Source organism: Ctenopharyngodon idella, chromosome 2 (assembly GCF_019924925.1).
Source record: "Ctenopharyngodon idella isolate HZGC_01 chromosome 2, HZGC01, whole genome shotgun sequence".
Classification (NCBI taxonomy): domain Eukaryota; kingdom Metazoa; phylum Chordata; class Actinopteri; order Cypriniformes; family Xenocyprididae; genus Ctenopharyngodon; species Ctenopharyngodon idella.
Window position 1 is genome coordinate 3,343,580 of NC_067221.1, and position 15,731 is coordinate 3,359,310.

At 39.5% G+C, this 15,731-nt stretch overlaps 1 protein-coding gene across 1 annotated transcript in view; it reads right to left on the reverse strand.

The window, feature by feature from the left end:
• LOC127522225 (uncharacterized) overlaps nucleotides 1-15,731 on the reverse strand; it is an 884,749-nt gene that overhangs the window by 483,239 nt on the left and 385,779 nt on the right. The window contains exons 52-57 of the mRNA XM_051911962.1: nucleotides 15,157-15,330; nucleotides 13,666-13,830; nucleotides 11,443-11,616; nucleotides 7,418-7,582; nucleotides 4,773-4,946; nucleotides 3,284-3,457 (exon numbers count right to left, since the gene is read on the reverse strand). Of these exons, the coding sequence (XP_051767922.1) occupies nucleotides 3,284-3,457; nucleotides 4,773-4,946; nucleotides 7,418-7,582; nucleotides 11,443-11,616; nucleotides 13,666-13,830; nucleotides 15,157-15,330 (1,026 nt within the window). The remainder of the gene's footprint in view (nucleotides 1-3,283; nucleotides 3,458-4,772; nucleotides 4,947-7,417; nucleotides 7,583-11,442; nucleotides 11,617-13,665; nucleotides 13,831-15,156; nucleotides 15,331-15,731) is intronic.

Consider the following 15,731-nt stretch of genomic DNA (forward strand, 5'->3'; position numbering starts at 1 on the left):
TATATTGAGTTTACACCAGAAAAAAATGCTGTTTTAAAAGTTACTGGTAATTTTGTTTACAGTTTACAGTACTTCGTTCATTTCTATGTCCCTGTCCCAAATGGCACCCTAAACACTTGCGATCTTCCTCTGAGTCCACACGTTCGTGATGTAATGCTGCGTTGACTGTCGGGTAGAAGTCTGCTGTGAAGCTCACAGGCTCTGTAAAAGTGTGCATTGAGGGTGCATATCGGCCACAAAGGAGGCGTTCGCAAGCACCCTTCTGAAACCTAAAATGACAAAATGGGACACCCTACAGTCTTGTGGACTTCAGGATCACTCACACGAGACAGCCACTGTAAATCCACAAGACTGTAAGTGCACATACTGGCTAGGGCTGTGCAATTATGGACAAAAAATCTCAATCACAATGTTTTGATCCATATTCCAATTTTGATTTTAATCACGATTTTGAAACTATATTTCCCTACAAACATTCTTGTCTGTGTTGTTTTTTTGTAAGCAGGCTTTAATGAAGAAATTTGCAGACACCATATCTTTGCATAAATGATACGTGTTGGCATCAGTTATTTCTTTATGCCTTTTTAAACTCTTTTTGATGTTTGTTCACATGCTATTGTTTTTCTAGTTAAACATGCTAGACGGACTTCTTTTAATTGTTGCGCTTGTGTCTTTTGCACCATCTTGCGCATGACACGCCATTTTACATGGTAAAGGTAAAAGAAGTTCAACTTTTAAAATACATGTCTCTGTTTTTAACCACAAGAAATGTGTTGTGTGTGTGAATGGCCCCTTCTTTGTTTTGCCGCAACAATAGTTTGACAGGTCTTGCAAATTACCTGGCTCTCATCGCTCCAGTATCCAAAATATTCCCAAAATACAGATGTTGTATGAAGTCCTTATCCTGACCTGAATTCACCTTCCCTGTAGTCTGTATTAGAGACCCTGGGAAAGTATTGCTATTTAAGAAATAATTTACTTGAGTACAAGAAGTACTGAAAAATAATATGACTCAAGTAAGAGTAAATAAGTATTTTGTTGGAAAAACTACTCAAGTTACTACGTTACAAAGTACTTTAGTATTATTATTTTTCTATTTTTACCCAAAATGAGGCGATCTTTGCAAGATGGAGAGCTAAACATTCTCATGTCATTTCTGTTTCATTCATACTGGAAGCTGGAGGCTCACAATGCTTAGAGAAACGCAGCCCAGCATGATTTCTTCTCCAACAATCCTAAAGATCGCTCATATGATTTTATGTTTAACATCTACAACTTCACCTTTATTTAAGAAGGAGAGCTTTAATAATACAACAGACAAGTGAACTTTTCAAACAAAAACAATTAATCTGAACTTTATATGTATGACTTTATTTGCATGTGAATGTAAATGTGGTGAAATTATAATTGCTAAACAAAATGCATTGGACGATCTAGACCAGAGCAAGTGAAAGACACACAAATGCTGTTAACTGGTAAAATGTTTAGTTGGTCTGACTAGAAGAGACTCCATCCACAGAACAAAGACAATATACTGTATATCTGTGCATTAACAACAGACACATAGATAACTTAATATAAAATAAAACAGAATAACAAAAATAAGCAAATATATTCTGTGCATAAAATGTGAGAGAGATAATGTAAATGTTTGAAGTAACATGTAGACTTCATATCTTTGATACATTTATGTGCTATACTTGACAATCACGTTTATGATTATAAACATTTTAATCATTTTGGATGAGTTCAATCCAAACATTATTATATTTGTAGGCCTGATACTGAAGAGCCTGAAGATTTCTGCTGACAGACTCATCTGAGCTTCTTCCTCCTGTTCACCTTTAAATAAAACAAAACCATCATTTGTCTGAATACTAAAGCAACATTAATCATTCAATATCACATGTTTCTAACACACATGCTGCTTTATTTCATTGTAAAGTCTGAGTCTCTTCCATCTGTATGAAACACATTTACACATTAATCACACATTTATTTCTCCTCATAGACACAGTAGTGAGACTCTTCTGTGGATCACCTGATGATTACTGCTCCTCTCATGATGATTTCAGAGATTTAAACCATGATTTAAACAATCCACCAGAGACTTTTGGTGATTGATCTTCATCTACGCTGTAAGGTGAAACAGAAGAGAAAACAATCAGTGTTCAAAGTGCAAATTAGTTACTATATTTCAATCACTGCTTTCTGAGTAAAAAGAAGATACATTAAATTCCTGTAATCAGATTAATTACTGACTTTACATGATCCTGCAGAGATATTTGTGTTTTATATATTAAACATTTAAGTCATGAATCATGTTGATCTGTTTGTGTGTTTGTGTTGGTGTGACTCCTATTGAGTGACTGTAAAGAAGAAACTAATGAGTGTACGGCGTATGAATAAACCACAGGGAGCAAATACAAATGATATTCTGAATTAAAACACAGACCTTTAGTTAAAGCCGTTTGTCCTCTAGTTTAAACATGTTTGTAGGGCTCTTAGTAAATAACTGAAAGTAAAGTGAGTGTAAAGTAGTGTGACGTGTTGCTTGTCAAAGTAAAAACACACTAGAGACAGAGACATTTCTCATGTGAGGCTGGACGGCTGTGAGCTGAAGCTGAACGCACTGATTTTAGCAGGAGTGCAGCGTTTTCCTACAATCTGACCAAGTCTATTTTCAAACTGAAATGATTCACTACTGACACAGTTAATAAAGCAGGTGTTGTTGAATAAAGCTGTGACAGTGTGCTTTTGTTCTCTTTCCTCCTTTGTGTTGAACATTTTAATAACTTCACATTTTGTTCTCACACAAACCCTTTGATGCAATAAAGCTTAATGATAATTTCCTTTCATGAAAATCTGAAAGGTTTGTTCACATATCAGAGGTAAATGAAGATCTCTTTAATATCACAGTGATGTTTCCTCACCTCAGGACACAGTTTGAGTCTCGTAGCACGTCACTGAGCCGCTGCTTTGAGTCTCCTATCATATTCTCACTCAGATCAAGATCTTTTAAAAACTGCAGTGCTTTTGAGTTAGTCAAAGACTGAGTTAAAGAAGAAACATCTGTAATGCCACAGTCCCGTAGACTAGAAAGACACAAACAGAGGAAGAGAGATTATCTTACAAACAAATCATTAATGTGAAGAATTTTACACAAATATAGTGTGAACTCAGACTCATTGTGAGATATTGAGTATAAAGTGTTTTAGTTTAAACTGTTAAAGTGATTTTTTTTTAAGCATTTTGATTCTTGTATGTGAAGAATGTTACTGACCTCAATCTCTCCAGTTTACAGTGTGAATCCTTCAGTACGTCACATAAGAGCTTCACTCCTGTGTTTCCTATTATATTCCCGCTCAGGTCCAGCTCTCTCAGGTGTGACGGGTTTGATTTCAGAGCTGAAGTCAGGATGACACACTGTTTCTCTGTAATACTGCATCCATACAGACTGAAGACAGAAAGAGAAAATGACTCAAATCCATGTTCAGTTCATGTGTGAGTTAAATGAATCATGAATAAATGTCATACAGTCACTAATAAACCAGCAAAAACATGGAAACTTAATGATAGAAACGAACAAACCAAGACAGGAGCATTTGAGGATACTAGTTACAATCCAAGTCTGGATCCGTCCTCACTCCCAAAAATAAGTGAATTTATCACTCTTAATTGAATATATAGGATCAATATAGAAACAATAGAAAAATTAACATTTAAATGGACTATTTTCATTATTAATTTAAGAAAATCTTACACATTCATAGATTAAGTCATTAGTGTGTAATTTACAATCTCTAAATACACATTTTGTTTAATAAAAGAAGATTTAGTGAAAAGTACCATTAGTCCAGTATAAATGTAACATTTCAGAATAATCTATTTGTGTAACAGTTTTGTTGTGTTTTATTATCATGGTGTTGCTGTCTGTGTGTGTTCCCTAGTTAGTGTTCTTGGTTGTTAATTAGTTCCTGCAGCTGTTCTGTTTTACCTTGATTACTCTGTCTGTGTATTTAAACTCTTAGTTCTGTCTGTTCATTGTTCTGTCGTTTATGTTGAAGTGGTTGTGTTTTATCTCTCCTACATGTTAGATTTGTGATTAAAGACAGTGTTATTGTATTCTCCATCGTTGTGAGCTTCTTTACAACCAGCCATTCATGACAATTTGTTACACTGTTTTTTAGTCTGTTCTCACTTCTGTCTTGTTTCACAGCAAAGATTTGTCAGATTCCAGCATATGAAACACTTTTATAGCCACAAAGTTTAAAATGCTTCAAAGTTTAATGCTCTTTTTACTGATACACATACAAACCCATTAACTAATACCATTTCTGATTCTTTCTTCAGATGGAGATGCAGCGCTACAAATGATGTGACTTGTGCCGTTGTCTTAAAATAAACTAAGCGGTAAATATCTCCACAGACTGAAGACAGAGAAATAACAATAGTTCACATCTATGATGATCATCTTATTGAAGAGCTTCAGCAGCATTTAGTTTCCAATAGTCTGTTTTGAAACCCAGTTACACTAGTTCTGTGTGCTGAAGATACTGTTTCTACTCTATCATTTTAACTATTTATTTGATGTCTCTGTTCTTTATTCTCTGTTGAAAAGGCAGATTTCTGCATATGGATTTAACTAGATGTGACCAACAGGGAAACCCCAGAAAGTGCACTGCTATAAAGAATAAAACATAAGCTCTGCTGTCTTAAAATAAATAAACTTCAATCTCACTGTAACTGCTGTACAGTATAATGATACTAACTCTAGTTTCTCCAGCTTGAATTGTGGGTTCATCAGTAGATCACTGAGGTTTTTCACTCCAGAGTCTCCTAGTTTATTCCAGTTCAGGTTCAGCTCTCTCAGGTGTGACGGGTTTGATTTCAGAGCTGAAGTCAGGATGACACACTGTTTCTCTGTAATACTGCATCTCCACAGACTGAAGAAAGAAAGAGAAAATGACTCAAATCCATGTTCAGTTCATGTGCGAGTTAAATGAATCATGAATAAATGTCATACAGTCACTAATAAACCAGCAAAAACATGGAAACTTAATGATATAAACAAACAAACCAAGACAGGAGCATTTGAGGATACTAGTTACAATCCAAGTCTGGATCCGTCCTCACTCTCAAAAATAAGTGAATTTATCACTCTAGATGAATATAAAATTGTGTTTTATCTCTCCTACATGTTACATGGTATTCTGGGTGGTTGCTAGAGTGTTGCTATGTGGTTGTTAGGGTATTCTGGGGGTTTGCTATGAGATAGATAGATAGATAGATAGATAGATAGACAGATAGATTAAATGAGTTTGAATGAGTTTCAATGGATTAGAAATAGTTCACAGAATGTCAGTTTAATTGAGTCTAATGGGCTTCAGTGTGTTTAAATGTGAATTTTGTCAGCTGGAGTTTGAACAGTCGTGGCTCATCTGAACATTCCATCAGTGAAAGTCAATGGGATTTTTCCAAGTTTTAATAGTCATTTTTAGGAAAACCGTAAGTCCGATCAGTTAGAAAAGATAAAGCACACTAAGTCAGAACAGTCTGAAGGTTTGAGCCGAATTTGGTAGTTCTAGCTTTAAAGCTCTAGGAGGAGTTAAAGTCAGAAATGTTATTCTCAGAAAAATAAGTTTAAACAGCATTTCAGTAAAGCTGGGCACACATTTAACGACTAGCTAAAACATCCTAAGACTGAGCTCAACACACAGCGATTGTTTCCTGCGACTGAAGCAGATTTAAATACTTACACACGGAATCTGAACACCGACTGTAATCGCCGACTGAACGCAACTGGCTCTGACTGGACGCGTTTGAGCGCGATCAGTCATAAGTATCAATTTACATTCATAATCGGCCTTACAATCGTTAAAGTCGGCATGAAATCAAAATTGACAACTCTTATTTTTTTATGGAATATTGTAGTATTTATTATCAATAATTTATCCGTGCACTTCATTATTTTTTTAAAAGTCATGTGCCCTCGTAATCTTTAATCAAAAACATTAACCTGCTCTCCCCCTCAAAACGACTCATCGTCTCTTCCCGTCACATGCTATAATGGCGGACACACACCGTCAGTCAGTCTCTCTCTCGCTGTTTAGTGCCGTTGATCGTCCTCGTCATCCTCAATAAATGAGGTTCTTACAGTAATGTGAAGGTGCTCGCAGTGAGTCCGGTGGAGAGAAATTTCCAAACGGGCATTCAGATCTGCCTCCATTTTATTAGCAACACCCAACTTCCAACGATCCAATCAATTCCCGAAGTAAGAAATCAAGTACCGCCCTCTCATTTCAGATGCCGTTTCACTCAGATAGACGTCACAGTAGAGAAGAAAAGACAATCGCAACTTCCGCTTCATGCCGACTTTAAGTGTGTCCCCGGCTTAAGTTGGCTTTTCCAAGCCCAACCTTTACTCATCCTCAAGCCATCCTAGGTGTATATGACTTTCTTCCTTCTGATGAACATAATCAAAAAAATATTAATAAATATCCTGACACATCCAAGCTTTATAATGCCAGTGAACGGGATCAATGAGTATAAGCTGAAGATCCACATCCATCCATAATAAAAGTACTCCACACAGCTTACAGCTCGTTCAAAACAACCCACAAATGCACTGCAAAAAAGCCCGCCCAACCAGCATACAGCAGCCTGTTGGTTATCGGAGCAATCGTGTAGTGATTATATTCACCAATAGAGGGGGCTGTGCAGCTACACTGCTATTGGTCGCACGCGCGCCGCTACTTCATGAAGAACGTAACCTGGACCAGAGCAGAGCGTCATTATTATCAATTATAAAAAAAAAAACATCGTTAACAGTTTCAGTGTAGTAACATACTAACTATTCATGTTAAATTAAAGTAACACTGTTTGTTTGTGTTTTATAACAGGGCCTCAACAGGGTGCAGGATTGTTTTGCACAATTTTAAACGTCTCTAAAAGTTCTGCAGTCACAACGCATCATTTCCACACACACATCTGAACTATAACTTGTTTAATTATTGATATTTTTTACACAAACGCATCGTTTCGCTTCAGAAGGACTTTATTAACCCCCGGAGCCGTGTGGAGCACATATTTATTATGGATGGATGTGGATGGAGACACTTTCTTCAGCTCATACTCATTGATCTCGTTCACTGCCATTATAAAGCTCGGATGCGTCAGGATATTTATTAATATTTCTTTGATTATGTTCATCAGAAAGAAGAAAGTCATATTCACCTAGGATGGCTTGAGGGTGAGTAAAGCTTGGGATAATTTTCATTTGAAAGTGAACTAATCCTTTAACTAAAACCATTTCTGAATCTTTCTTCAGATGGAGATGCAGCGCTACAAATGTTGTGACTTGTGCCCTGTTGACTTAAAATAAATTAAATGGTAAATACAGTATAATGATACTAACTTTAGTTTCTCTAGCTTGAATTGTGGGTTCATCAGTAGATCACTGAGGTTTTTCACTCCAGAGTCTCCTAGTTTATTCCCCCACAGGTCCAGCTCTCTCAGGTGTGACGGGTTTGATTTCAGAGCTGAAGTCAGGATGACACACTGTTCCTCTGTAATACTGCATCTATTCAGACCAAAGACAGAAAGAGAAAATGACTCAAATCCATGTTCAGTTCATGTGTGAGTTAAATGAATCATGAATAAATGTCATACAGTCACTAATAAACCAGCAAAAACATGGAAACTTAATGATAGAAACGAACAAACCAAGACAGGAGCATTTGAGGATACTAGTTACAATCCAAGTCTGGATCCGTCCTCACTCCCAAAAATAAGTGAATTTATCACTCTAGATTGAATATATAGGATAAATTTAGAAACAATAGAAAATTAAAATTTAAATGGACTATTTTGATTATTAATTTAAGAAAATCTTACACATTCATAGATTAAGTCATTAGTGTGTAATTTACAATCTCTAAATACACATTTTGTTTAATAAAAGAAGATTTAGAGAAAAGTACCATTAGTCCAGTATAAATGTAACATTTCAGAATAATCTATTTGTGTAACAGTTTTGTTGTGTTTTATTATCATGGTGTTGCTGTCTGTGTGTGTTCCCTAGTTAGTGTTCTTGGTTGTTAATTAGTTCCTGCAGCTGTTCTGTTTTACCTTGATTACTCTGTCTGTGTATTTAAACTCTTAGTTCTGTCTGTTCATTGTTCTGTCGTTTATGTTGAAGTGGTTGTGTTTTATCTCTCCTACATGTTAGATTTGTGATTAAAGACAGTGTTATTGTATTCTCCATCGTCGTGAGCTTCTTTACAACCAGACTGTCACGATCACTGTCTGTTCCTGTCAGTTCCTGGACTCCATTTCCCATAATCCTCCTTGCCAATCACATGCACACTCCACACCAATCACCAGTTGCCACATACAGCTTAGCACACTACCTGGACTATAAAGGACTTACACACACACCACCTCATTGCGAAGTCTTGATTTGCTGTTGTGATCATTACTGAGCGTTTCCTTGTGGACTGTTTCCTGGTTTCCGGTTGGATTGTTATTCTTTGTGATTCTCTGCTGCCTGCCCTGATCTTTGCCTGTTTCCTGGACTGTGATTGTTTGCTGCCTGCCCTGATCCTTGCCTGTACCCTGATTCTGTTTGTCTGCCGCCTGCCTCGACCATTGCCTGTCCCTGTTTATGTTCCTGCCTTTGCCCCTGTCTACCTGTGTAAATACTGTTCTTAATAAAGCTTGCAAATGGATCCCCGCTCTGCCGACCCATCATTACAGAAGACTTCGCCATATCAAGATCCAGCAGCTTCTACGAGCGCTTCCAGCCTTAGCATGGACCCAGCAATATGTCTCGTCCGCCTTCGGCAAGGTAATTGTACACTCGAGGACCACATTCAGAAGTTTCTAGACATTGCCTATTTATCTGACCTGCCTGACTGTGCCCTCATTGACTTCTTTGGCTATGGATTAAACGAACCATTGAAGGACTACTTACTTATTAATGGTCCCCGAGGGTCGTTCGTGGAATTTCTGGACTTTGCCCTGCTTACTGTTGGTTCACTTTTTACTGTGGGTGTCGCGGAGGAACGCGACACCTCGTCCCCCCATGTAATGGCTGCCTCTAAAGAGAGCATTCACAAAATGGCGGCCACAACATCATCACATCATGTCTCCGCTGATCTTCCAGAGCCAAGTCAAGTCTCCGTTGATCTTCTAGAATTACATCACGTCTCTGGATCTGTTTGGGAGCGGAGTGGGTTGCGTTCCAGTGTGGCTGATCCACCGCTGACTTCAGCACGAGCGGCTGGCATTCCTAAGCCTCCGCCGGCCGCGACGCCCTCAAGCTCGCCGGTTGCGGCGCCCTCAAGCTCGCCGGTTGCGGCGCCCTCAAGCTCGCCGGTTGCGGCGCCCTCAAGCTCGCCGGTTGCGGCGCCCTCAAGCTCGCCGGTTGCGGCGCCCTCAAGCTCGCCGGTTGCGACGCCCTCAAGCTCGCCGGTTGCGACGCCCTCAAACTCTCGGGATGCTATGGACAAGATGGCCGCTTTGCCAGTGCCCACGGGAAAGATGGCCGCCCCGCCAGTGTCTGGAAACATAGGGGTCGTCCCAGCCAGTGAGTCCGCTCCACCCCGTGAGCCCGCTGCAGCGCCCACCGAGGAGGTAGGCACAGAGCCACCGCCTCAACCATTCAAACGGAGGAGGAGGAGGAAGAAGGCTTCCTCCAGCCCTCAAGGCCCGGAGGCCTTCCCAGAGCCCGCTGTAGGCCCGGAGGCCGTCCCAGAGCAGCCCGCTGCCGTCCCAGAGCAGCCCGCTGCCGTCCCAGAGCAATCCGCTCTTCCTGATACAGCCACGGAGGCCGGCACCGAGCTCCTCGCCCTGCCGGCGCCACCCGAGCTCCTCGCCCTGCCGGCGCCACCCGAGCTCCTTACCCACGAAACCGCCACGGCCTCCGTTGAATTCCCCAAGAACTTTTTTGGGGGGGGCCATATACCTGAGGGTGGGGAGCTTGTGGGTGGGGACCCTGCACGGCCGCGATCATCAGCGGCCTCCGAACTGCTTGAGCTTGCGGGTGGGGACCTTACACGCCCACGGCCTTCAACCGCCTGTGAACTGCTGTGGCCAGCTACGGACCCTGACCTGCCGTGGTCGCCCAAGCCACCTGACCTGCCGTGGTCGCCCAAGCCACCTGACCTGCCGTGGTCGCCCAAGCCACCTGACCCGCCGTGGCTGCCCGTGGCACCTGACCCGCCATGGCTGCCCGAGTTCCTGGACCTGCATTGGAGACCCCGTTCCCATCTGCCAACAGGTCTCCAATGTACCCACCCCCCCTCCCTATCTGTGCCATTTACGCCGCGAGGACGCGCCTTCCGGAAGGGGGGCGTTATGTCACGATCACTGTCTGTTCCTGTCAGTTCCTGGACTCCATTTCCCATAATCCTCCTTGCCAATCACATGCACACTCCACACCAATCACCAGTTGCCACATACAGCTTAGCACACTACCTGGACTATAAAGGACTTACACACACACCACCTCATTGCGAAGTCTTGATTTGCTGTTGTGATCATTACTGAGCGTTTCCTTGTGGACTGTTTCCTGGTTTCCGGTTGGATTGTTATTCTTTGTGATTCTCTGCTGCCTGCCCTGATCTTTGCCTGTTTCCTGGACTGTGATTGTTTTCTGCCTGCCCTGATCCTTGCCTGTACCCTGATTCTGTTTGTCTGCCGCCTGCCTCGACCATTGCCTGTCCCTGTTTATGTTCCTGCCTTTGCCCCTGTCTACCTGTGTAAATACTGTTCTTAATAAAGCTTGCAAATGGATCCCCGCTCTGCCGACCCATCATTACAGAGACATTCATGACAATTTGTTACACTGTTTTTAGTCTGTTCTCACTTCTGTCTTGTTTCACAGCAAAGATTTGTCAGATTCCAGCATATGAAACACTTTTATAGCCACAAAGTTTTAAATGCTTCAAAGTTTAATGCTCTTTTTACTGATACACATACAAACCCATTAACTAATACCATTTCTGAATCTTTCTTCAGATGGAGATGCAGCGCTACAAATGATGTGACTTGTGCCGTTGTCTTAAAATAAACTAAGCGGTAAATATCTCCACAGACTGAAGACAGAGAAATAACAATAGTTCACATCTATGATGATCATCTTATTGAAGAGCTTCAGCAGCATTTAGTTTCCAATAGTCTGTTTTGAAACCCAGTTACACTAGTTCTGTGTGCTGAAGATACTGTTTCTACTCTTTCATTTTTAACTATTTATTTGATGTCTCTGTTCTTTATTCTCTGTTGAAAAGGCAGATTTCTGCATATCTGTTTAACTAGATGTGACCAACAGGGAAACCCCAGAAAGTGCACTGCTATAAAGAATGAAACATAAGCTCTGCTGTCTTGAAATAAATAAACTTCAATCTCACTGTAACTGCTGTACAGTATAATGATACTAACTGTAGTTTCTCCAGCTTGAATTGTGGGTTCATCAGTAGATCACTGAGGTTTTTCACTCCAGAGTCTCCTAGTTCATTCCCGCTCAGGTCCAGCTCTCTCAGGTGTGACGGGTTTGATTTCAGAGCTGAAGTCAGGATGACACACTGTTTCTCTGTAATACTGCATCTAATCAGACTGAAGACAGAAAGAGAAAATGACTCAAATCCATGTTCAGTTCATGTGTGAGTTAAATGAATCATTAATAAATGTCATACAGTCACTAATAAACCAGCAAAAACATGGAAACTTAATGATATAAACAAACAAACCAAGACAGGAGCATTTGAGGATACTAGTTACAATCCAAGTCTGGATCCGTCCTCACTCCCAAAAATAACTGAATTTATCACTCTAGATGAATATAAAATTGTGTTTTATCTCTCCTACATGTTACATGGTATTCTGGGTGGTTGCTAGAGTGTTGCTATGTGGTTGTTAGGGTATTCTGGGGGTTTGCTATGAGATAGATAGATAGATAGATAGATAGATAGATAGATAGATAGATAGATAGATAGATAGATTAAATGAGTTTGAATGAGTTTCAATGGATTAGAAATAGTTCACAGAATGTCAGTTTAATTGAGTCTAATGGGCTTCAGTGTGTTTAAATGTGAATTTGGTCAGTTGGTGTTTGAACAGTCGTGGTTCATCTGAACATTCCATCAGTGAAAGTCAATGGGATTTTTCCGAGTTTTAATAGTCATTTTTAGGAAAACCGTAAGTCCGATCAGTTAGAAAAGATAAAGCACACTAAGTCAGAACAGTCTGAAGGTTTGAGCCGAATTTGGTAGTTCTAGCTTTAAAGCTCTAGGAGGAGTTAAAGTCAGAAATGTTAGTCTCAGAAAAATAAGTTTAAACAGCATTTCAGTAAAGCTGGGCACACATTTAACGACTAGCTAAAACATCCTAAGACTGAGCTCAACACACAGCGATTGTTTCCTGCGACTGAAGCAGATTTAAATACTTACACACGGAATCTGAACACCGACTGTAATCGCCGACTGAACGCAACTGGCTCTGACTGGACGCGTTTGAGCACGATCAGTCATAAGTATCAATTTACATTCATAATCGGCCGTACAATCGTTAAAGTCGGCATGAAATCAAAATTGACAACTCTTATTTTTTTATGGAATATTGTAGTATTTATTATCAATAATTTATCCGTGCACTTCATTATTTTTTTTAATTCATGTGCCCTCGTAATCTTTAATCAAAAACATTAACCTGCTCTCCCCCTCAAAACGACTCATCGTCTCTTCCTGTCACATGCTATAATGGCGGACACACACCGTCAGTCAGTCTCTCTCTCGCTGTTTAGTGCCGTTGATCGTCCTCGTCATCCTCAATAAATAAGGTTCTTATAGTAATGTGAGGGTGCTCGCAGTGAGTCCGGTGGAGAGAAATTCCCAAACGGGCATTCAGATCTGCCTCCATTTTATTAGCAACACCCAACTTCCAACGATCCAATCAATTCCCGAAGTAAGAAATCAAGTACCGCCCTCTCATTTCAGATGCCGTTTCACTCAGATAGACGTCTCAGTAGAGAAGAAAAGACAATCGCAACTTCCGCTTCATGCCAACTTTAAGTGTGTCCCCGGCTTAAGTTGGCTTTTCCAAGCCCAAGCTTTACTCACCCTCAAGCAATCCTAGGTGAATATGACTTTCTTCTTTCTGATGAACATAATCAAAGAAATATTAATAAATATCCTGACGCATCCAAGCTTTATAATGGCAGTGAACGGAATCAATGAGTATAAGCTGAAGATCCACATCCATCCATAATAAACGTACTCCACACAGCTTACAGCTCGTTCAAAACAACCCGCAAATGCATTGCAAAAAAGCCCCGACCAACCAGGATGGATGGATGTGGATGGAGACACTTTCTTCAGCTTATACTCATTGATCCCATTCACTGCCATTATAAAGCTCAGATGTGTCAGGATATTTATTAATATTTCTTTGATTATGTTCATCAGAAAGAAGAAAGTCATATTCACCTAGGATGGCTTGAGGGTGAGTAAAGCTTGGGATAATTTTCATTTGAAAGTGAACTAATCCTTTAACTAAAACCATTTCTGAATCTTTCTTCAGATGGAGATGCAGCGCTACAAATGATGTGACTTGTGCCCTGTTGACTTAAAATAAATTAAACGGTAAATACAGTATAATGATACTAACTGTAGTTTCTCCAGCTTGAATTGTGGGTTCATCAGTAGATCACTGAGGTTTTTCACTCCAGAGTCTCCTAGTTTATTCCCCCACAGGTCCAGCTCTCTCAGGTGTGACGGGTTTGATTTCAGAGCTGAAGTCAGGATGACACACTGTTTCTCTGTAATTCTGCATCTAATCAGACCGAAGACAGAAAGAGAAAATGACTCAAATCCATGTTCAGTTCATGTGTGAGTTAAATGAATCATGAATAAATGTCATACAGTCACTAATAAACCAGCAAAAACATTGAAACTTAATGATAGAAACGAACAAACCAAGACAGGAGCATTTGAGGATACTAGTTACAATCCAAGTCTGGATCCGTTCTCACTCCCAAAAATAAGTGAATTTATCACTCTAGATTAATATATAGGATCAATATAAAAACAATAGAAAATTAACATTTAAATGGACTATTTTCATTATTAATGTAAGAAAATCTGATACATGAATGGATTATTTAGTCATTAGAGTGTAATTTACAATCTCTAAATACACATTTTGTTTAATAAAAGAAGATTTAGTGAAAAGTACCATTAGTCCAGTATAAATGTAACATTTCAGAATAATCTATTTGTGTAACAGTTTTGTTGTGTTTTATTATCATGGTGTTGCTGTCTGTGTGTGTTCCCTAGTTAGTGTTCTTGGTTGTTAATTAGTTCCTGCAGCTGTTCTGTTTTACCTTGATTACTCTGTCTGTGGATTTAAACTCTTAGTTCTGTCTGTTCATTGTTCTGTCGTTTATGTTGAAGTGGTTGTGTTTTATCTCTCCTACATGTTAGATTTGTGATTAAAGACAGTGTTATTGTATTCTCCATCGTCGTGAGCTTCATTACAACCAGACATTCATGACAATTTGTTACACTGTTTTTTAGTCTGTTCTCACTTCTGTCTTGTTTCACAGCAAAGATTTGTCAGATTCCAGCATATGAAACACTTTTATAGCCACAAAGTTTTAAATGCTTCAAAGTTTAATGCTCTTTTTACTGATACACATACAAACTCGTTAACTAATACCATTTCTGAATCTTTCTTCAGATGGAGATGCAGCGCTACAAATGATGTGACTTGTGCCGTTGTCTTAAAATAAACTAAGCGGTAAATATCTCCACAGACTGAAGACAGAGAAATAACAATAGTTCACATCTATGATGATCATCTTATTGAAGAGCTTCAGCAGCATTTAGTTTCCAATAGTCTGTTTTGAAACCCAGTTACACTAGTTCTGTGTGCTGAAGATACTGTTTCTTCTCTTTCATTTTTAACTATTTATTTGATGTCTCTGTTCTTTATTCTCTGTTGAAAAGGCAGATTTCTGCATATCTGTTTAACTAGATGTGACCAACAGGGAAACCCCAGAAAGTGCACTGCTATAAAGAATGAAACATAAGCTCTGCTGTCTTAAAATAAATAAACTTCAATCTCACTGTAACTGCTGTACAGTATAATGATACTAACTGTAGTTTCTCCAGCTTGAATTGTGGGTTCATCAGTAGATCACTGAGGTTTTTCACTCCAGAGTCTCCTAGTTCATTCCAGCTCAGGTTCAGCTCTCTCAGGTGTGACGGGTTTGATTTCAGAGCTGAAGTCAGGATGACACACTGTTTCTCTGTAATTCTGCATTCATACAGACTGAAGACAGAAAGAGAAAATGACTCAAATCCATGTTCAGTTCATGTGTGAGTTAAATGAATCATGAATAAATGTCATACAGTCACTAATAAACCAGCAAAAACATGGAAACTTAATGATATAAACAAACAAACCAAGACAGGAGCATTTGAGGATACTAGTTACAATCCAAGTCTGGATCCGTCTTCACTCCCAAAAATAAGTGAATTTATCACTCTAGATTAATATAAAATTGTGTTTTATCTCTCCTACATGTTACATGGTATTCTGGGTGGTTGCTAGAGTGTTGCTATGTGGTTGTTAGGGTATTCTGGGGGTTTGCTATGAGATAGATAGACAGATAGATAGATAGATAGATAGATAGATAGATTAAATGAGTTTGAATGAGTTTCAATGGATTA